The 22,364-nt window shown below is 43.6% G+C and overlaps 1 protein-coding gene and 1 long non-coding RNA gene across 2 annotated transcripts; one reads left to right on the plus strand and one right to left on the minus strand.

Annotated features, from left to right (window-relative positions):
• LOC110392276 lies at nucleotides 925-3,463 on the minus strand. The gene is made up of 2 exons (XR_002434283.1): nucleotides 3,159-3,463; nucleotides 925-1,742 (listed from the first exon to the last, which is right to left on the minus strand). It is a non-coding gene; the product is annotated as an uncharacterized LOC110392276 (long non-coding RNA).
• On the plus strand, nucleotides 3,565-21,137 carry PRPF18 (pre-mRNA processing factor 18). Its single transcript, XM_021384411.1, has 10 exons — nucleotides 3,565-3,706; nucleotides 5,105-5,182; nucleotides 7,997-8,101; nucleotides 9,554-9,667; nucleotides 10,873-11,019; nucleotides 13,167-13,235; nucleotides 13,925-14,065; nucleotides 14,561-14,632; nucleotides 17,691-17,846; nucleotides 20,415-21,137. The coding sequence occupies exons 1-10, from the start codon at nucleotides 3,641-3,643 to the stop codon at nucleotides 20,493-20,495; spliced, it is 1,029 nt and encodes a 342-aa protein (XP_021240086.1). The 5' UTR covers nucleotides 3,565-3,640; the 3' UTR covers nucleotides 20,496-21,137.

Raw genomic sequence — 22,364 nt, forward strand, 5'->3', positions numbered from 1 at the left:
CTGTGAATGTGACAAGCTGGAGATTCCTGTAAACAAACTTGGTGAACATGGGGCAGAGAATGGGGAACTAGATGAGTTAATCCCTTCCAAAATGTTATGGACTGCTTTAATAAGTGAATAAAAAAAGAGTGAGACTGGACACGGAGCTATTGCCAAAGGTGAGCTTACTTGGTCATGGCATAAAACCAATCTTATAAAATGTCTTTTTTGTTGCAGTATTTTGAAGATGAATAAAAGGAACCACATACCTATGGGAAAAAAAGGTTCCCAGTGTTACTTGAAATGAACTCTTTTGCAGACTTGGTCAGCTAAAAGGCATCAGTCCTGCCTCCTGTGTGTGACTGAGCTGTGGTTTTCCCCTGTATTAATATCAAATAGAAAAGTGAAACTGGATACCCATAAAATACTGAATACAACCCGAAAACAGCTGAATATAAACCAAATATAAAGCTGAATATAAGCTGGATATAACAACAGAGTACAACCAAAATCATTCTGATCGGCTTCACCACTTTGGCAAACAGATGACATCTGGGTTGTTTGAGTGAAATGATGTATTTCTGAGCTGCCTTCAATAATCTCTCTGCAAGCTGGCAGTTGGCTTGCAGCAGATAAAGCTGAGCAATCAGTTAATCATCAAGAAATTGGAATGAAACACCTCATGTATGTTTTAAGCTTGTACTTCTACTACTTACAAGGCTCTTAGGAACGCTCCAAGATTTTGAGTAGCTTCTAGATTTACCTTTTCAGTCTCGACTTAGTATGCAATGTTGTGAAGGGAATTACTTCAAAGTAGGTTTTGTGGTTAACTCTGTGGGGTTGTTCCAGAGGTCTGCGGAAACCTGGATGTAGGAAAAACACTAGTAATACTATTGCTTCCAGACTGAGCTCAGCTGCAGTGAGCTCTCGAGACTCTGCAAGTGGTTTTGGGAGAGCTTAACGGCCTGGCTACAGCCTGACAGCAAATATAACATTTATTAATCAGATGTGAGATAGAAATACACAGGCATCATGGTACTAAACCAGCAGCATTGCCCTGAAAAGCAAAACAAGAGCAGTAGAAAATAGTCAAGCTAAATGTTATGGCAGTGATCTAATTGAATTTAATGAGTAGAATAATGCCATATATGATAAATGAGAAAGACATGGTTTGCAATACATCTTGGAAAAGCACCCATTTTACATACTAAAAATATCTGATGCACTGATGTCATCTAAAGCATCACTGCAGGGATGAGGGACCAGCACAGCGAAGGAATTGTGAGCTTTCCTAACACAGTGCTAAGCAGTTTCCACAGTCTTTGGTCAGGGCTCCTCAGAGCAATGGTGCACGTGGATCCCTGGAGAAACCCTCCCATGGAGTGAAAGAACAGCATGTCCATGCCACGTTCTCTAAGGAGCAGAGCTCACGGAGTGAACTGTCCTGAGTGCCATGACTTTAGCAGTGGAGGTTTCAGGTACGTAGCAGAGTAGCACATCTGAATGGAGATAGTCAAAGGACCAGAGGTAGGTAATGAAGCAGACAGAGACAGTAACAAACTGTGAGCACAGATATACCCTCAGGAGTATGTTCTGCAGAATGAAGAAGCTTTGGGCAGACTCCAGCCAAGACTTGATCCAACTGTTTCAGTGATTCATGTCCTGCAGAAAATGTTGCCCTGAGCCTGACGCAGAGAGGAGTCACACAGATTTGCCCTTCTGGAAATCAGAGAGCAAGCCGGACAGGAGCTCTTTGTATGTTGCTAGAGAAAGAAAAAGAAGGAAATACTTCTTAATAGACATCGCTTTCTTATCCCTTCAGGAAGAGAAGTCTTGAGATGGATGACAACAAGCACATATTTTTCCTTTCATCCTTCAGGGAGGTGCTAGTGAATGCCCTCACAGAACTGTTTCTGTGAGGCCAACAAACATACAAATTAATATAGAGAGAGTAATTACTTAGGAGCTGCTTTGTTTTGCAGATAGTCACTTATCTTCCATAGGACAAGATGATTGTTTTGATATGGAGAGCATATACATTAAATGACACTTTGATTTGGAAGCAAGTGAGCATAGAATCAGGAGTAGTGGAAGAAGGGCATCAAATCAAGAGTGGATGCTTGTGTCACTTTCAGAGAATTTTTATACATCTTTTAGAAGTACAATGTTAATTTCAAACCTAGCCAAAGCTGTTGATCAATCTAAACTATTCATTTGCTTTCCTTGACTATTACTTTGTTGGTTTGTGTTGATTTTTACAAACCAGAGAAGTCTCTGGACTAGGTATAGTCTCAGAGTAATTGCATTATTGGCAACACTGTCACTTGGCTTTCCTCCTTGCTCTTCTACTGTCTCTAAATGAGATACAATGTCAAACCCCAGCAAGAGATTGAGGCAGGAAATGAAGAAATGTATAACATTATGTGCACATTGCAGCTGATTGAAGGGGGCAGCTGTCACTCATATGTGAGTGTCCAGATTAGTTTGCCATAGAACCCATCACAGAGCGTTTCCACAGCCTCTCTATTCTGTCCTGACACAAGCGTGGGCACACCCCCAGGCCTCTCTGCTGAGACCTGCTTGTATCCTTTCACTGTCAGTTGTGAGATCATTTCCATTAAGAGAACTATGAAAAAGCGTAGGAGGGCTGTTGCCGCTTCCTCATTGCAGAGCGATTGCATTCCAGCCTGAGGTAAAGCAAGGCATGATTTCTAATCCATAGCCCTCCAGCCTAGGCTTAAAAACACCCTTAAACTGATGGGCAAACACTGAGCTCCGCTCTCTGTGACAGTGACAGGGCCTGAGGGAATGGAGCTGCATCAGGAGGGATAGAGGGTGTTAGGGAAAGGTTCTGCACCAGAGGGCATGGAACAGGCTGCCCGGGACAGTGGTGATGGCCCCAAGCTGCTGGAGTTTGAACAGTGCTCTCAGACATCGGATTTGGATTTTGGGTGGGTGTGTGTGGAGCCAGGAGTTGGACTTGATGATGCTTTCGGGTCCCTTCTAACTCGGGATATTCCATGATTCTGTGATTCCATGATTCAGCGAGATGGAGGTGCAGCCACCAGCCAGGCTGCCTCTAGGCAAAAATTACAGCAATATTCACTTTGCACTGCTTGTTGGCCTTCAAAATATTTCCAGTAAGGTGCAGCCCTGATGAATTTAAGCCTATAACTGACTTTTCTTATCCACTGCGTGGGGTGCTTTCTGGACCTCTCAGACTTCCCAAGGCACAAGATGGCTACCACTGGACAAAAGCTGGTCAACAAGGAAAACAAGACAGGAACTTCAGAGCCCGGCCTCTTTTCGCGCTGTTTCTCAGCCTTTGTCACAGTGATAAAGACTCGGGCTAACGAGAGCAGCATGAGTGATTTCCAGCATATATGCAGGGATTCCACACTGCACCCATCCCTTGGGTGAGTTTGAGCACCTAAGGAAGAAGTGCTCGGGGCACCCCTGGTGCCAGTGGCAGCGTCACACACTGTCACACTCGCGTCACACTGTCACAGCCACTCGCGACACTCCCTCGCTGCCCCAACCCCCAGCCACTAGGGGGCGCTGTGAGCCCACACGGCCTGGCCGGCCAGCCGGAAGTGACGGTTTGTTTTCCTATACCACTTCCGGCGGCGGAGGTGGCGGTGGCGGAGGTGGTTGTAGCGCCATGGACATCCTGAAGCGGGAGATCAGCCGCAAGCGGCAGCAGCTGGAAGACAAGGAGCTAGTGGGGGTGAGGAGGGCGGGAGCGGTCTGGGAGGCTCGGGGCGGGCGGCGGGGCTGTGGGGACAGCGAGGCCTTGGGGTCACCGCGCTTGACGTCGAGGCCTTGCAGCCTCCTTATGGTTATTTCAGGGTCGGAAGTAACGCTCAACCTGGATATTAGGAAGGGGTTCTTCACCCGAGGGTGTCGGGCCCTGACACAGGCTTCCCAGGGCAGTGGTCCCAAGCTGGTCAGGAAGGATTTGGAGAGCGCTGTCAGGCACAGGGTTTGACTTGAGGCTGGTGCTGTGTGGAGCCAGGAGTTGGACTCGATGATCCCTGTGGTTTCTGTCATCTCGAGCTATTCTGTGATTCTGTGACTGTGCCCGCTTTGATGAAGGGTCTGTGATTCTCTTCTCTCACCAGCACAGGGAGCAGTGCTGGGACTGTAGAAGAGTGTGTGTGTGTGTGCTTTTGGGGGTGTCTGAGCATGGCTTTCAGTGTTGGTGGTTGTTTTGGGTTAAACAAGTGAAGAACAGACATAGAACCACAGGACTATTTGACGGTTTGAGTTGGAAGGGAAAAGATCATCCAGTTCTAACTCCTGCCGTGGGCTGATTGCCACCCACCAGATCAGGCTGCCCAGGGCCCCATCCAGCCTGGCCTTGAGCACTTCCAGGGCTGGGGCACCCATAGCTTCTCTGGGCAGCCTGTGCCTCACCACCCCCAGAGTGAAGGATTTTTCCGTACTATCTAATCTAAATCAACCTTTTTTTAGTTTAAAACTGTTACCCCTTGACCTTGATGTTAGAGCAAGAGCAATAGTTTAGGGTGATGTTTCGGGATTCAAGTGATCTGCATGATCTGCAACGAAAATGTATTAATTAAACGCAAATTGAGAGATTTTACATTTACTTCAGTTTGCTTCTGTTGTCAGTCTGAGAGCATTATGGTTGGAGATGTGCCTTCTCATCATAGTGTGACAGCACAGATCATAGGCAGTGAGAATGTGCTTGAAAAGGCTTGGATGGCACAGTTACCAGGTGCTATGTGCCTAAAGGGTCTTATTAACCACCCTTTATTTAGTTTGAAAAAGCTTGTTTTGTCTGGTATACTTAAACATGTACTGCAGTCTAGGCCTCATTGTTCACATCTGAAGGAACCTTTCTGCTCACTGGTGCCATGACCTTACATGACAAAGAGAATGTTGATTTTAAAGCACTGCTGAACACACTGTACTTTCAAGCTTACATGTTGCAAAGTCATTTAGTGTTGCTGATTTTCAGAGGTGCTCCCAACTTTTTATGTGACATGGTAGCCATGTCTGTGAAGGGATGTAGCTGAATTCACCAAATCAAGTAAGGAGATGTGAGCCTTTTCTGCAGACGTATTTGGAACTTCAAAATGTTAACAGTTTTCCTGTCTCTTAGGGAAATAAGAAATACTTCAAACGGAGTGAGTTAGCTAAAAAAGAAGAGGAAGCCTACTTCCAGAGATGTGGCTACAAGGTATTGTAACTCTTCTTTCAGGAATTTGTATGTTTGCTTTGAAGTCTACATTTTATTATCAACAGTATAAATGTTGTTAATGATAATTGTTGTTCTCTGTTCAATCTGTTGATGTTGTACATAAGCCTGTAAATGAGAAGCCACCTGGAGAGGTATGAGTTTCCAAAACCATTTTCAATGCAGGAAAAGATATGCATGATATACAGCTACTTACGTTTGTGTATGCTTTGGCTTTTCCTTTTTCTTTGTTCATTTACTTATTTTGTGGAAAGCATGAAGTGGCTTGGGATCAAAGCTTGTCTCCTTTCTTTTCAGATTGTGCTTCTAGGCATGAATACTGGATCTGATATAGCCACCTCCCCAGAATGGATACATTGTCCATTCAGATAACTTTCAAAATCTTGCCAAAACGTCCAAAAGAAATCAGTATAATGTGGTGCTTATTAAAAAGATCTGCCAGCTGTCATACTGTGTATATATGTTCTTTTGGCCATCAGCCATCCAGCACTGAAGGAGTGCAACACAGCATTTGTTTTCTTGCTGGCAGAATAATAGAAAACAATTGGTAACTGAAGGTGCATTTGGAAACAAATGAGTGATCTGGAAGGCTTTGCCTGCCTTGTAGTGTGTCAGGGAAATCGTTTCCTGAAGTGGAAAGAATGCAGTTTTCTTTGCCGTGTGTGTATGCCTGCCTGCCTGCCTGGTTATTGTATGTATACGTGAGGGGATATGGACTAGAAAGACAGAGATTCACATTCTTGTTTACTGTCACTAGGCACAAACTGGAACTTTGTTTTCAGTTGAACTTTACCCATTCAGTGACTTATTCTGAAACCTTGATCTGTTTGTAAAATATTCGAACATCAATGCCAAAACAAGTTCTGGAATGCTGTCACATAGCCATGGGAAAGTGGTCTGTGGATGTAGTCACTTTTCTGAGTGGAAGTGACTACCCGGTGCTTTTTGAGCATTAGCCTGAATTCTTCAGAACCGTACACAGCTGTTAAAATGGGTTATCTGTGCTGCTACTAGATGGTTTTTGACTGAATATGTAACCCTGAAAATGGTTTTAAAATAAGTTGCTTTGTTTAGTATGTCTTAGAGCCTCCCAGATTTCTGCATTTGGTCTTTACTACGTTAAGAAGATGTGAAATACAGACTGATTTCTTTTTCAATTGAGGTGCTATTTTCCTTTGCTTAGATTTAATGATTATTCGACTTGCTTGAAAAAGAAAGCACTGAAATCAAAACAACTGTGATAAAAATATCACTTGTAACTTGGAATCCTGCTGAGAGAATGGACCAAATCTTTTTCCCTAACGCTACTGTCTCTTTATGATTTTGAGAATGTTTGTAAGTTAAAATTTGTACATATCCTTCTGCCATGAGAGTGTATTTCTTTATATTTCCCCAGTTCCATATTTTCTATCCCGTGTTCCATATTTTCTGTTCCCTCTCCTGCACTGATGGAAGTTTATTTTTGCCCTCCCTTTATGTGTAAAGCATTGATTTGATCGTCCTTTCCTTGCTTGCTCCAAACACCTGTAATTGTAGGATTGATTTCTGTGTTTGATAGCATGACATGGCATATAGATTTGTGGCTGAATCTTGTATCTGCAGCCATCGGGAGGATCCCCGTGTGCACGTGGAGCTGCGGTGGCTTGGAAGAATATAAGCCAGTTTTAAAAATCTGTCTGGCACAGTCACCAAACTCTTCAGCCTGAGTACACACTGGAAATGACGACATCCTCTCCCTCGTGGGGAGAATGCTGCAGAACTGTGTAGGATTAAATAGGATTATTCCCTTTTAGCAAGAACAGAAAGGAAATAAGTTCTAATCTGGAGTCTAGGAAAAAAACATGATGTCTTTGAGCACTGGAAGTGTTTCCTATTATAGGAATGTTAGCCAGCATCTGCTCATGCTTTCGGAAGTGTCAAACTTGAGCTTACAGAGGGAACCGTAGCTACGTGACTGCTGCCTCAAAGTTACTTTGATCAAAGAGGACTTCTTGCATTATTAAAATATGAGTAACAAAGAAGGAGAACTCTGCTTGATTCGGGACCATTTTTAGGTTAAAAGAAGCTGTTACTGAGATGCTGTCTTTTTGGGGAAGTGTAGTTCTCTCTTTTTTTTTTTTTGAACAAGAAACTATAGGCATTTGGCAAGCTTGGTAGGAAGACGCATTACTTTAAACAAGCATCTCTCAAAACGCAGCAGAAACCCTGCATCCCTGCTGATAGTGCTGAGCCCACCGAAGTTCTAAGTGACAAAAGATCTCAGGCTGTCTGCAAGTCGCAGCTCCCTTCTCCCTCTGCTCCTAGCTTTTCATTTCTGCCCTTGCACCCATGCACGTATTTGTGCTACTGCCTGGTGAGCTGAGCGAGGAGACCAAGTGGGCTGAGAGATTTTGTTTGCCGGATTATTTTCTGTTTGAATCGTTTCTCCCTTCTGGTTCATCGCAAAGCGATGCAAATACTTTTGCACAGGTAAAGAGGGTAAGGCAGGGGCAGGAGTCGACAGGCAGAGAAGGTGAGTTTGCTGTTTTTGGCACCAGTGCTGACACGTGATTGACAAACCTTAGCAGTTGTCCTTTCCGGTTGCAGGTTCCTTCCTGCAACCTCCAGATAATATAAATACTGATGCTTTTGAAAGCTTTCATTGTTCTGTGAAATTCAATTGTAGACCATAAAAACTCTGAAACTAAAAGATTTATAGTCGTCTCACAACCTGTATTCCGCAGTTCCTGTCCCTTTACATTGCTATCAATGAGGAGGTTTATTTTGCTGATGAGTAACTATGGCTGTTAAATGTAGGTGCAGCAGCAAGAAGAGGAAGAGAAGCCACTGACTTCAACAAATCCAGTGCTGGAGCTTGAACTGGCAGAAGAAAAACTACCAATGACCCTTTCCAGACAAGAGGTAAAATCAACAGTTAAAAGCAAACTACTTCAGTTTGCAGAACATGCACATGAAATTTCTTGGTAGGGCTGTTTTCTAGTGAACTGCACTTTTTATGTGGGATTTGTATTAACTGAAAAATTTCCATTGTACAGTCAACAATTTACGGTCGTATTTACTCATCAGGGATCTAATGTCCACCTGAATGTGTCTGGAGGTACAGATGGGCAGAGCCTTTTTGTTGTATGGATTTGCAGATTTGTGAAATGATGTATTACAGCTTTTTCAGATGACCCCTAGAATAATATCCTTTTGCTTGGAGAACACTGAAGATGGCATGTAGACCTCTCCAATTTTTTTTTTTTCCCCCCAGCTTCGTTTATTTGTAGCTTCTTGATATGAAACCAAATTTCAAAACTGAGTTTAGGAAACTTAACTTGATTTCTGTGAGGGAAAAACAAGTCCTGAAGCTGGAGCTTCAGGTGTGTTCTTTGTCTTTTTTGAAGATAAGAACACCTGAGTGAATGTGAGTTCATAAAACAGATCTGTACAACAAAGCAGCAGAGAAGTAGGAAGTTTAGAACTAATACTCAGTACAGAGTAAAATCTAATCCTGGAAATACCAAAATTCACAGCTGAGATCATTCAGGATGATGGCATTGTGGTCCCCTTCGTTTTGCAAAACACTTAGAGCACAGAATCTTTAACGTGGGTTATTGATATCATGCCTGGCTTGAGGTTTGGTCTGTTTGTCCTGTCAGTATAGTTAGTTGCATGATGGTGTGACTCATGTATCAGTAAGCTTATTGCTTGATACACCAAATTAATGATGATAAGTGTAAACAGATTTAACAAAGAATGCATGCAACAAGGAACTGGGAAAATAAGGTTTCCTTTTCATCTTTGCTCATAACCTTGCAAATCAGCTGAGAGAGGCTGTTACACCTCAGTTATAGCTAGCCTTAAAATAATTATCACATTAGGTTATGGGACTTAATATTTACCAAATGGTAAGGATGAGAATTTCTGGCCAGTCTCCCAAATGTGCTGGGACAATGTGGAGCCTAGTCACGAGGGCACTTTATTGCCCTAGACAAATGAACGTGAGTGAGATAATCATCAGCTTCTTTTGTCATATTGGAAATGGTATTTAAGCTCTGCCAAAGGGATGACTTTGGTGTATTTGTTTAAACAAGTCAGAGCAGGAAGAAGTTAGGATATACGAAACAGTTTGGGATTTATGCAAGACTTAGCCTGGTAATATTTGGAATGACCTTTCCTTGAAATACCGTGGGAATTTTCTATTTGGATTGTAAAGCGTCTAGAACGTTTTTCTGCTGCTTAAAATATTGCCATTTCCTCTCCGGTCCAGCACAGCTTGTTATTTTAAGCTAAGTAAATAAATCCAGCCTTCAGGATTTTATTTTCCTTCCTTTATGAGTTGGTGTAAGGGAATACTTTGATTCTTTTCAGGTTATCAGGAGGTTACGAGAGAGAGGTGAGCCGGTCAGACTGTTTGGAGAAACAGATTATGATGCATTTCAGCGTCTGAGGAAGATAGAAATTTTGGCACCTGAAGTGAACAAGGTAAGACCAGCTGGCTCCTAGTTACTTATTTATGGTGGGACAACCAGTGAGGAGTGCTTGTAACGCTCTGTGCGCGGTTACAACCCGGTAAGTTAGCCAGTTCCACCATAGAAGCCTTTTAAGGAGCCTCCAGGTGGCAGTGAAAGCCCAGACATGCAGTTGCCTGCTTTGTAACAAGCAGAGAAGACAGTAATTTGCTGTTGAAACTAGCCTGTTTGGATAGGTTAGAAAGAGGGGGATTGCATCCTGTATTTCTGGTACGTAAATGAATTTTCAAATCCCTTGATTCCGGAGCTATAACTTCTTACAGAAACTTCACTCCCCCCACTTCCTTTTGAAGTAGTCATTGATGGCAAAAATGACTAAAATGTGTATGTTCTAGTTTACTGATTTAATCCTTCTGGCTTAACAGTGGTCAGTTAAGTGAGGAGAAGCAATTGGGATTTGTTTTGCATTTATTATTGAGCAAATTTGCAACGCAGCTAAGAGTATGAAGCTATGAATTCTCTTCCATAATTTGTTACCAACTGAATAATTTGACAAATTGCTGCTGGGACTGCCCAGAAAAAGAGTACTTTTTTCTCTTCGAGTCCTTTTCAGCAAACAGATATGAGAGTTTTTAAAAATAATTTTGCTGACAGAAGTTTCCTCCCTCCCATTGTTATGTATGGTAAAATTATTGATGGCAGTTGTCGGAGTTTTAGGGAGTAGCAAGGTCATAAATAGGATTGTGATGGATTTTTGCATGATACTCTTCAGTCGCTGCCATTGCTGTGTGTTACTTCAAAATGTGGCTAATTGCTATCAGCAGTGGTTCAGACATTCTTAAATGAGTAAGTGATAAATAAAGATGTGCCAGAAAGTCATGGATGATGATGGAAGAGGGGAAATAACTGTGCACGTGTATTCCGAGAGGAGAGACTGAATGTATCTTAGGGTGAGAAATGCCATTCTCCTTTATAGAGCTTTAAATTTTATGTTTCATATGAAGAATGTGGGTCCTCTAAGCCAAGTTTCTCCTTCTATCTGAAAGCAGCTCTTAACTTTTGCTATCAGTTTGAAGCCATATGTATAATCTCACGTTTTTATGGAATTTGGCTTTTCTTAAACAGAAGTTGGATGCTCACTGTGACTGTTCTGAACTGGTTTTATTCATTCATTTATTTATTTATTTTGTAAACGAGTCATTTCTTATCTTTTTCTAGGGACTGAGAAATGACCTGAAGGCTGCCTTGGATAAGATTGACCAGCAGTATCTGAATGAAATTGTAGGTGGCCAAGAAGCAGGAGATGATGAGTCACAGAACGACTTGAAAGTCCACGAGGAGAATACTACTATTGAAGAACTGGAGGTATGTGGTTGGTAGATTTTAATTTAGGGATTTTACGTGTGTCGTACTGTTGCATTGTTGTGAGACAGCTTCAGTGTTGTTCAAGGTTACCAAGTTTACAGCATCTAGCTTAGGCAGTCTGAAAAGTCCTTAAATATGCTGTTTGGAAATGAAGACTGCTGAGGCTTGAATTGCAGTGTTAGTGTCTAGAACCAGTTGGTCTTTGCTTCCAGCACCTCATCACAAATGGGGAAGGAGTAGCAGGCAAAACAGTATTCTCCTTGCAGGGGTTTGGAAGTAAAGAATTAAACACAAAGCAATTGCCTGATGACAAATTCTGAATCCTTTCCAATGTGGATTTAAGAGGGTGGTGAGCTTAGAGCAGATGAATTTTCCTTATACCAGAACGGTGGATTCTCAAAAACAGACACACAGAGTGTTTAATATAAAGACTTTTGGGGCAAAGAAGTGAAAGTTAAAAGAAGGCAGTTGACAGGAAATACAAAAAGTGCTGTGGAGGTGTGCCCCATAAACAGTGCGGGTGACTACTGTGCTTTGAAAGAATGCAGAAGTATTTGTGTGGGTGCATTCAGCACCTGGTATTTTAGGTTGGTATTTTGAAAAGCACATTAACTTGAGCTAAAGAACTTTACCCTTAATCTTCAAAACTCTTTGCAGAAGTTAATCTTCTTAATGTCCCTTCAAATCAGAAGTAATCTGATTTATAACTGAGAGTTGAAATGAATACGTTGTTATTAGGAGGCAGACTTGCCTCCCATCTTAGGTCACCAGGGATTCTGGTGTAAAGTAACAGCAGTTTTAGAATGGATGCCAGTTGTAATGGGGCTGCTTTTATCAAACTGTCAGTTCTCAAAATTCCCCTTTTTTGGGATGGCAGTGCAGGCTTGGTTGGAACCATGAAGGTAATACTTTGTTGGAAAAGTTTGTAAACTGCAGTCCCAACTGCTACTTTAACTGCATTCCCTTGTACAAAAAGGGTTGCTCTGAATGTTCCACGTCTAGGAGACCTGAAAAATACAACGTAGTTTGGAAATGTGAGGACAATGGAAAGAAATTATAAATCCAAGTATATCTACTGGAAAATGTTTCTAAAAATTGACATTAATATTAACAGTTCCAAGGTTTTGGCAGGAAGCTAGAGCACTGGAGCATGGTAGTGTGGTTTTCTCTTTGTTTTTTGGATTTATTCCCTCAGTGTTGCAGTTAAAATTAAATGAAAGCCCAAGTGCATCAGAGAAATGAAAAAACTGCACAGAAAAATGTGAAAGAAGGAAACAAGAATTAAGGAAATTGGAGCATTGCATTCAGTTCTGAGGCCCCCGGCACGAGAAGAGCATTGAGCTGTTAGAGTGGGTCCAGAGGAGGGCTGTGGGGATGATGAGAGTGCTGAAGCACAGCTCCTGTGAAGAAAGGCTGAGGGAGGTGGGCTCATTTAGCCTGGAAAGGGAAGGCTCTGGGGAGATCTTGTAGCAGCCTTCCAGCAGCTACAGGAGGCGTACAGGAAAGACGGGGAAGGATGGTTCATCCAGGAGAGCGGTGATAGGACAAGGGATAATGGCTTTAAACTAAAAATAAGGTAGATTTAACTTAGATCTGAGGATGAAATTCTTCATTTTGAGGATGCTGAGGCACTGGCACAGCTGCCCAGAGAAGCTGTGGGTGCCCCATCCCTGGAGGTGGTGAAGACCAGGTTGGATGGGGCCCTGGGCAGCCTGAGCTGGTGGAAGGTGTCCCTGCCCATGGCAGGGGGTTGGAACTGGATGATCTTCATGGTTCCTTCCAACCCAAACCATTCTGTGATGGTATGGCTCTGGGGGTCTCAAAGATGCAATGCACCTACAGTTTCCCTTAATTCAGTGCTGTTAGGCAGCTGCTAATTATACCAATGATTTTGCAGTTAATGAATGAAAAATTACTGTTGTATTGACTGTTCAGAAATAATCATCTTGGCTTTTTGACTTTAATGTTTTTAGTAAATTAATGAGTCTCATTAACATATATAGCTGTTTCTTTCAATTTCCTGCCTAGTGTTGAGGTTTACTGGTAGAATGTAACTACAGTTTGCACCACAGTGAACCTTATTCTGCTGTGGTGGTGGCAAGTATCTAGGTAACGTGGAAATCTTTGTCTTTTGATTCCTATTCTAGGCTTTGGGAGAATCCTTAGGACGAGGTGATGACCACTATGATATGGATATCATCACAAAATTTTTGAAGGTAACCCTCTCTCACAGCTGAATTATTCTGTAGCAGTGACGTACCTTTTACTATCACGTGGATACATTTGGTGAGCTTCCATCTGCTTGGAGAGGTAAACTTTCATTGTGCTGGAGATATTTTGGTCTTTCTGTAATGCTCGATTCTCTGCTGCCTTGGTTAATCAAAGTAGTGACCACTGCAAGACGTGGGCAGGAGCTCTTGGGAGAGGAGAGCAGCCTCCTTCAAAATCTGGTTCTACTTTTCCAAACAAAACAAATACGATTTTGACTTCCATGTGATAATTGAGGCAGCTGAATGTCGTTTCTTCTCTCTACCACTACTGCATTTAAAAACTCCCCAGGAGTCTCCACCTGCTCCTTCTCAAAAGTTGTTCTGAAGCATCGTTGTCATCTTCAGGCATTTCTGCACTCTTAATGACCCTTCCTCCTTGGCAGGACTGATAGGTCTGTAGTTTCCTGGTTTTCTCTGTACACTCCTTTTTGCTCACGCTTCCCCCTCCTCCCCAAGTTCATGTGGTAGGATAGTTTTTCCTATCCCTCTCTGCCTCTACTGCCAAAGGAGACTTTTTGCCTCATGAATTCAGTTTTCTCCAAAAAATGATTCATTTTTAAACCACTGTTCCATCTGCTTCGGCAAGGTAGTCGCTAGATGGCACTAGGACACAAATTTGCTTGTTCCTTGTGCAGTTTCTTCTTGGAGTTTGGGCAAAGGAGCTGAACGCCAGAGAGGACTACGTGAAGCGGGGAGTGCAGGGAAAGCTGAACAGTGCCACTCAGAAGCAGACAGAGTCCTACCTGAGGCCACTCTTCAGAAAGCTTCGGAAAAGGGTGAGTCACTTCTAAATGTCACTGTCCTCTAAGGCTTATTTTAATTGCTGCTTTCAAAGCACCTGGTTGTCAATATCCTTTCTTAAGGTAATGTTATTTCAGCTGAAGGTGAGAGGATGAGTGAGTTGGTCAGGGTTTCTATGGCTGGAGCGCATGGCTCCCGGTTTTGACCTTTTTATCTTGGCCCACGAATTCTTCTGCCTACCTCATGCTTTTCCAGGTGCTGCTTCATGTATCACCTGTTCACTGGGTTGCAGCCATGATAGAAAATAGGGATTGTATTTTGCACTTTGCCACAAGCTACTGGATGTAACCACTTAACCTCTCTTGCTTCAGATCCTTCGTCTAAATAAGGAAGACGTTTTCTTTCATTGAAGTCCTGAAGCAAGGGGAGGCACTCATCTTTGTATAAATGCTGAGTAGGGTGATTTTCCTGAGCTGCATATTCTGATGTAAAGCTGTTTGTTCTCTCTTTTTTTTTTTTTTCTCCTGTAGACACTTCCTGCAGACATCAAAGAATCAATAACAGATATTATTAAATTCATGTTGCAAAGAGAATATGTGAAGGTACGTTTGTTTGCCATCTTCCAGTGTCTTTAGGCTGGCTGGTTCTAATAGATTGAAGTTATACTTGAACATTTTCCATTTTGCATCTTGAAGACATAGCTGGAAATACACCCAACGTATATTCAAATAAAATGAAAACTGGCTGTTAACGGTTGGGCTTCAGACACTGGGTGATCCACAGTTTGTCAGAAGCTCTTCTGAGGTTGGTGAAACTGCAGAGCTTGCAAGTTTACCAATAGGATTTCAGTCAGAGATGGTTCCGTTGCAGAGGAGTAGTGAATTGGAAACCTGATATTGAAAGGTTAAATTACAGAATCACAGAATTGTAGGGGTTGGAAGGGACCTCCAAAGATCATCGAGTCCAACCCCCCCCTGCCAAAGCAGGCTCCCTGCAGCAAGTTGCACAGGTGGGCGTCCAGACGGGTCTTGAATATCTCCAGAGAAGGAGTGGGATGTTGGGTGATTAAATGAGGGGAGTTGAGTTGCTGAATATGAGACGCTGTCCCTTTCTCTGGCCGTACTCACGTTAGCTAGTCTGTTAAGATCAAGATAAGTTAATGAAAAGGTTTTGGACAAAGTCTGCTAACTGAAGGAGGCAGAAGTGCTTTGGCACGTGAGATAAGAGGCAGCATTAGCTTTTGTTGTAGCTGCCTCGAGAGATGGAACTCAAATAGTGACAGTGTTTGCTTAAGCAACCAGTGTATGCAGAAGAAGTTCACCTTTGCTTTGCCTTCAGTCTTCTAGTATTTCTTATTGGACTCGTGAGGACTTGGAGTAATTTGTCTAGTAAGCAAGCAAACCTGCTTTTGGTATTGAAAAACCTTCAGATGGCCTCAGGCACATTTAATCTAAATCATTTTGAAGTAGAACTAGAAGCGTGGGTTGTGTGATAGTGGGGTTTTGTTTGGGGACTTTTTTTTCCTTTGGCTGTCATCATTACGCTGAAATTCCCTTTCCAGTGCCTTCCTAGCACAGCAGTGAGTGTGCAGGAATGCAGCCTATCTCCTTGGTAAATCAGCTCTGCTGCTCTGTCTCACAGGTGCTTGGCTGCATGTAAACTTCACAGACTGGTTTAGGGGAAGGTCGAGTACACATTTGGAAGCTGTCTTGTTTTGTTGTTGTTGGTTTTTTTTTTTTTTTTAATGAGGCTAATGAGCCTTTTGCTTTTAAAGATCCTCATACCGTTTTCCATTTTGCTTCCTGAGAGCTTTGTCTCTCCCTGCATCCCGCTGTCTTGTATGCTTTTGTTTGTTGTTGTTTTTTTCCTTTGTGCAGCCTCCTGAACACCGTCAGCCCCAAACTGTTACTGCTTTCTTAGATGACATTCTTTAAAACCGTAAGTTTTGAGATCAACTTGTGATAGCGGGCAAAGAGCAGAACGCGGGTTGCCTGCTCAACCTTAATTAACCCTCTTGTGACATTTTTAAAAGGGTCTTTAATTGTGTGCACCAATAGAATGCTTCATTATGGAACCGTGTGTCAGTCAGCAAGCAGCTGTTTGACTGAGGCTGCTGAGGTGCTGCCTCCTTGCAGGAGAAGGCACAGTGCTGTCCCTTCTTCAGGTTTACTCTCAGCTGCCATTCTGCAACCCCCAGTTACTCACACCTCCCAGTTTGTGCCGGTGCCAAATGTGAGGAAGCTGCACCCACTGGTCACGCTTGCTGCTTCTGATTGTGAAGTCTCTGAATGGGAGGTGGTAGATGATCTCTTTATCAGTGAGCCTTACGGCTGCTTGCTAATAGGGGAGGAATGTCCTGCACCAAGTGATTCTTGAAGCTGTGTTTCTGTGATGATTGCGTGTGGTTTTTTTTTTCCCTTTGTTTCCTGGTTCTCACTCACTGTGCTTCTTTTTTAAGCTCTATCATCTGTGCCTTTCTCCTTTTCTTTGTGTTTGTCTTCCCTTCATGTTTTATTCCCTTTCTTCCCCAGGGCCGGTGTCTGCTTCAGCTCTGTATTAAGAAATGGGGTCTGCTCTCTTGATGGTGAAATTGCAGATTCATTCAGTGCTGCTACTCCGTTCATAAGCATTGTTATAAACATGCTTCTTTGACCCAGTTTTATAAGGGATCTGGCTCTCAGCCTCTCTGGAAGCTAGCTGCTCTCCCTCAGAGCTCCCTGACTTAGTCTGTAACCAAAATAGGAGAGGTGCTACAGCAGAGCACAGCAGAACAGCTTATGGGAGCCTGAGTGGACTGCCTTGAAAACAATCCCAGTAAACTTTAGATTTTAGTAAATAAATATTAATAAATATTATCCCGTGCCTTCTTTTATCACCCAATAGGGAATGTTTGTAGTCCTTGCTTACCTCAGAGTTCAGCGTAACTGCGTATCATTTTAGGAAGGTGTGTTTTAAAAGCTGGTTAATATGCAATGGAACCTGATTGGGAACGACGGGAACGTGTGCTCTGGGTATTTGACAGTGCAAAAACCACTCTGCTTTCTGATTCCCCCTCTACTCGGCTCTTGTGAGGCCCCATCTGGAGTACTGTGTCCAGGCCTGGGGCCCCCAGCACAAGAAGGACGTGGAGCTCTTGGAACGAGTGCAGAGGAGGGCGACCAGGATGATCAGAGGGCTGGAGCACCTCTCCTATGAGAAAAGGTTGCGGGAACTGGGCTTGTTTAGTTTGGAGAAGAGAAGGCTCTGGGGAGACCTCATTGTGGCCTTCCAATACTTGAAGGGAGCATATAAACAGGAGGGGAATTGATTGTTTGTGAGGGTGGATAGCGATAGGACAAGGGGGAATGGTTTTAAGCTGAGACAGGGGAGATGTAGGTTAGATATTAGGAGGAAGTTTTTCACACAGAGGGTGGTGAGGCACTGGAACAGGTTGCCCAGGGAGGCTGTGGATGCCCCGTCCCTGGAGGCATTCAAGGCCAGGCTGGATGTGGCTCTGGGCAGCCTGGTCTAGTGGTTGGCGACCCTGCACTTGGCAGGGGGTTGAGACTCGATGATCTTTGAGGTCCTTTTCAACCCAAGCCATTCTGTGATTCTATGATTCTATGATTCTATGATTCCCTTCCTGTTGTAGCTAAGTGTGCCTAAACTGTATTTCTTCAGGCAAACGATGCCTATCTCCAGATGGCAATTGGGAACGCGCCCTGGCCCATCGGTGTCACCATGGTTGGCATCCACGCTCGAACGGGTCGTGAAAAGATTTTCTCCAAGCACGTCGCCCACGTTCTCAATGATGAAACTCAAAGGAAATACATCCAGGTAACGTTGGCTTGGGAAATCCAACCGTTTTGATTCGGGAGTTGGGGAATCTTTGAGAAATGTCAGTTTTGTGGTTGTAAGTGATGCGGTAAAAAAGAATCCCAGGAGCAGTCGGTTGCCTTAGTTTAAGTCAAAGTACAATGTCAATTTAATAGAGGGAGCTGGGCGTGCGTGCTCTTCAATCTCATGGATTTTTGCACATCTTAGTGCTCGTGATCCCATATTAGCACCAAAGTAACAGTGAACACATGCAGGGAGTGTGTGGGTCATCTCTCCTCACACGGTGAGATGTGTTTGCCTTTTGCCAAGTTGCATTGTCATTGACATAAGGCTCTTCTGGCTGAACTCTGAGGCCTAAGGGCGGCATTGTGGAGCTCGGAGCTACTGGCAGGAGAGCTTTACATTTTTCTGCTGCAGCTCAGCAAATCCCATTGCAACTCCTGCAGATGTCTGCAAGCAGATGGCTTGCAGAATACAACTTCCTCTTCTGTCTTGACTCTCTTTTGGGGATACAAGTAAAACCGTTGATTTCAACTATAGGTTTTAATATCATAACCTGAGGAAATATCACTGTGAAGTCAGAGGGAGCTCCAGACATTTGCAGAGCCAGCAGATTGGATAATTCTGTCGTAAGGTGGTACACGGATTGCATATCTTCAGAGACTGATTGCACTTTATATAGTTTATTACTGGCTCGGAATTATCTGATGGATGAAGGAGCTTATGTTGTTGGTGGTCTATGTTAAGGAAGAGGGAAGTAAGGAAGTTTGGACTGCGAAAGAAGGTTTCTTTGGGACCTCAGCATGGCTCTAAAGCTTCTTCTCTAACTTTGGTGAATAGTTGACCCTCTGTGTGTGTTTGCCACTCTTCTAACAGAAGGATCTTGACTGCGTGGTTCCTTTTGACCTCTTAACATACCCTTTGGAAGATGCAACTTGTATGGATTTGCCTAGCTTGTTCCTTCTGTTTCTGAGGGTACATCTATTCAAGGAAATCTTGTTCATCTTCCCTCCGTGCATTTTGTTTCTCTGTGAAGTAGAGATACTTCTGAAGTGCACAGCTTACTGCTGGCACAATACAAAGTTGCCTTTAACTTCTTCTTCTTTTTGATTTTAAATACAAGGTCTTCTTTAGCTGGTCTGGTTCAAACCGGATCACGTGGAGTATTATCTGTGGTCGCAGCATTGAAATCAGGATCATGTACAGTGAACTTGCAACCGTGACATCTCAGACAATGAGTCTTTATGGTTTTAGGACATATTTTCCAGATTCCTGCTGGCATTGAAAATACCAAAGCATCTTCTGCTGAATTGTTTTCCTTTACAGTTAAATGTTGAAGATCTAATGACAGGCGCATCACTTTCTGCTGTTGTGGAGTTACAATGTCATTGCCAAATTATGCTACCACCACAGCAGTTTTCCTTCTTTGTTAGGCCTCTGTGTGTGACCTGAAAGAGAATAATTATGGTATTTCTGTCTTGTTGTTTTTTGGCAATTGATGTCTTGAAAGAATTTAGGAGAAAAGTGCACGTTCTGCCTTTGCCTCCACTGCAGTGGGATCGAGTGGGGTCATAATATGAGAAGGAATGGCACCTCTGCTATCCAGAAATTGATTGTTTTTTCTTCTCAGTTATTCAGTTTGTTTTGGTGTCAGAAATTATTTTTTGCTCTTGAGAGCAAAAAAGTAAAGTCCCCTGGGGAATGTAGTAGTCCTTCTCTTCTGAGAACCAGGTACATACACTACATGATGTTATGATGTGGAATAGCAATAACCGAAAATCATAAAACCATGACAATTACTTAACATCTTAGTTTTCAAGTTTATTTTAAATATAGTTTGTTGTAATGGTATTGTTTTCTGCCTTGGTGGAGAAGAGGGCTTAAAATATTACTGTGGTTCTTCACCATGAATCTGTCATCAAGAATGAAACGTATAATCTCTACAGTTAAGCCACAAACTCCATTAATATTGGAAATCAGAATCTTACAAGCATCTAGGATGGAAGAGACTTTCAGGAACACCAAATCCAACCATCAACGTGAGCTACAGAGTCCCGTCACTGCACCATGTCCGTCAGGGCCATGTCCACACAGCTCTAGAACACATCCAAGGATGGACACCTTGGGTAGCCACCTCCCTGGCCTGACCACCCTTTCCATGAAGAAATTCTACCTAGTGTCCAGGCCAGGAGCCATCCATTGGCCTTCTTGGCCACCTGAGCACGCTGCTGGCTTGTGTGCAGCCGGCTGTGACCAGCACCCCCAGGTCCTTCTCTACTGGGCAGCTTCCCAGGTACTCTTCCCCAAGCCTGTATGGCTGCATGGGCTTGGTAGGAGCCAAATGCAGCATCCGGCGTTTAGCCTCGTTGGGTGTATTTGTAATAATTAGCACTTTTCAGGGAGAATTGTCAATAAAACTCACAATAATGGAATACCAACTCAATAAATAAAAGAAACGAAATAGCAGCCATTTGGTTTTAATTCTTCTTGTTAAGCTGAAAAGTAAGAATAGACTGTTTGACAGCTGCAGTTTTACGAGAGAATTGTCTTTGTTCTGTTCATTCCTAGGGGCTGAAGAGGCTCATGACCATTTGCCAGAAGCACTTCCCAACGGACCCATCGAAATGTGTGGAGTACAATGCTTTGTAAGGCTCCCGAGTGACCGAGCGTGCCTCACTTTTTGATCTCCACGACTCAGAGAGCGCTGAAGAGATGGAGCAGTTTGTGCTTTACACCGACAGAGACTGAGGGTGGGCTTTGCGAGAAAGCATAAAGCAGCAGATTTCTCTATGGCTTCCTTTTAACAAGCCCCACTTGGGTAGATTTCTCTTTAAATCTATGCTTTACGCTGAACAGATCCCATATCCAGCACAGGGCTCTGTAAGGCTGGGATGGCCATGAGCAGGGGACACTGACCGTGACCCTCACTTCTGTTTCAGTTTGTTTTTCACAACACAGACTGATCTGAACCTCTCTGTTCCACCTCGGAGCTGTAGGTGAGGCTCAGCCCTGCATGGGGTGCGTGTGCAGTCCCACTGGAGGCTGACTGAGGGAAGATGATCAGAGGGGAAGCAGTCAAATTGCAATCTTGTTATTTCTGTAAATAGGGAGGTTTTAATGGCAAATCTTTCGTGTGGTATTGACCGGGAAAGAAAAAGTTCATATATTTCTCAGCTGAAAAATACATCCAGTTTCAGTGGAAAGACTTTTTGATCTTTAGTACATCTGATTTGGGTTGGTTTCTTTATAATGACATTTTTAATATAAACCTTCTGGGCCTGGGGGAAGTAATCTTCTGGCTCTTGAGGCTCTCAAATCGCGTCTTTATACATCTGGAGAAAATTCCAGTCTGCCAGGCATTGCAGAGGATGTAATTAGGACCTCCCATGACCAGGTGCAGCATTTGCAGCAGCCACAGATCGATCCTGTGTGATGCTGAATTTCTTCTTGAGCTGTCGGTGCCCTCGTGTGAAGGAGTTAGATCAGGTGTTCCCAGCCAGGCACGATGCCGGGGCCCCGCACTGGCTTGGCTTATCTCAAGGAGCTTCCCCAGGTTCCTCTGGAGGCTCCCTGCATTCTGAAGGGGCCGCTTCAGACTTACGAGTTCTTCAGTCTGGTGCGTCTGACCCCAGCAAAAATGTCAAGAGCTTAAACAGTTTAGAAGTAATAAAAATGAGGCTGACAAGATCTAACTGGAGCCTGGGGAGGGGCCTTTGGGAAACTGAGGGGGATTTGTGGGGAGAAGGTGGGCAGATGTTGAGAGCGTGGAAGAGTTTCATTAACATCAGCGCCTGGGGATTTTTTTTGCAGTGTACAGAGAGCATTATTACAACAGAAAACATTTACGACACCGCAACTTTATCCCTTTCCCCACCCAGATGATTTCCTGAGCCGTTTCTAAATCTTTACCCTGACCTTCGTTTTGAACTCTTTTAATAATTGAGATGCAGTATTGTCCTCGTTTAGAGGAACTATAATTTCCCTGAAAAGTGCGGTGAGAGCCGGGGGATGGTTTAGGGAGCACCGTAACATTGGCTTCAGTGGGAGCTGGATTCCTTAGGGCACCCGTAACAGCGTTGATAGATTTTTCCCTCCCACTTCAGAGCTAATTGTTGAGGAGCCATTTAATGGCACCCCGAGTACCGGTTTGAATGGGGACGAGCCTCCTGTAGGGATGTGAATTTGGGCTTGGAATGTTTTAATCTAATCAGATTCGAGGAATGTGAGCAGCGTGCCTCCTTGCTGACAGTCCCTGAAGTACAGCCGCCTCGCTGAATGGCTCCCATGGCGGAAGAGCTTGAGCCCCTTGCAATTCATGGAATGGTGCTGCATGCGGAACCAAGAAGGCGAAGCACTTTCTCACGGCGTGTCTGTGTAAGAGCTTCCAGCTGTCCGGCACGTGAGAGCCAGCTTTGGTCTCCGGGGGGATCACAAAGAGGAACAGTGTCATGGCAACTGCTTCTCATCGCCGGTCTGAGGCTCTCTGCAGCTGGACGGCCCCACGTTACGGCTACCAGA

The sequence above is a fragment of the Numida meleagris genome, chromosome 1 (assembly GCF_002078875.1).
Source record: "Numida meleagris isolate 19003 breed g44 Domestic line chromosome 1, NumMel1.0, whole genome shotgun sequence".
Lineage (NCBI taxonomy): Eukaryota > Metazoa > Chordata > Aves > Galliformes > Numididae > Numida > Numida meleagris.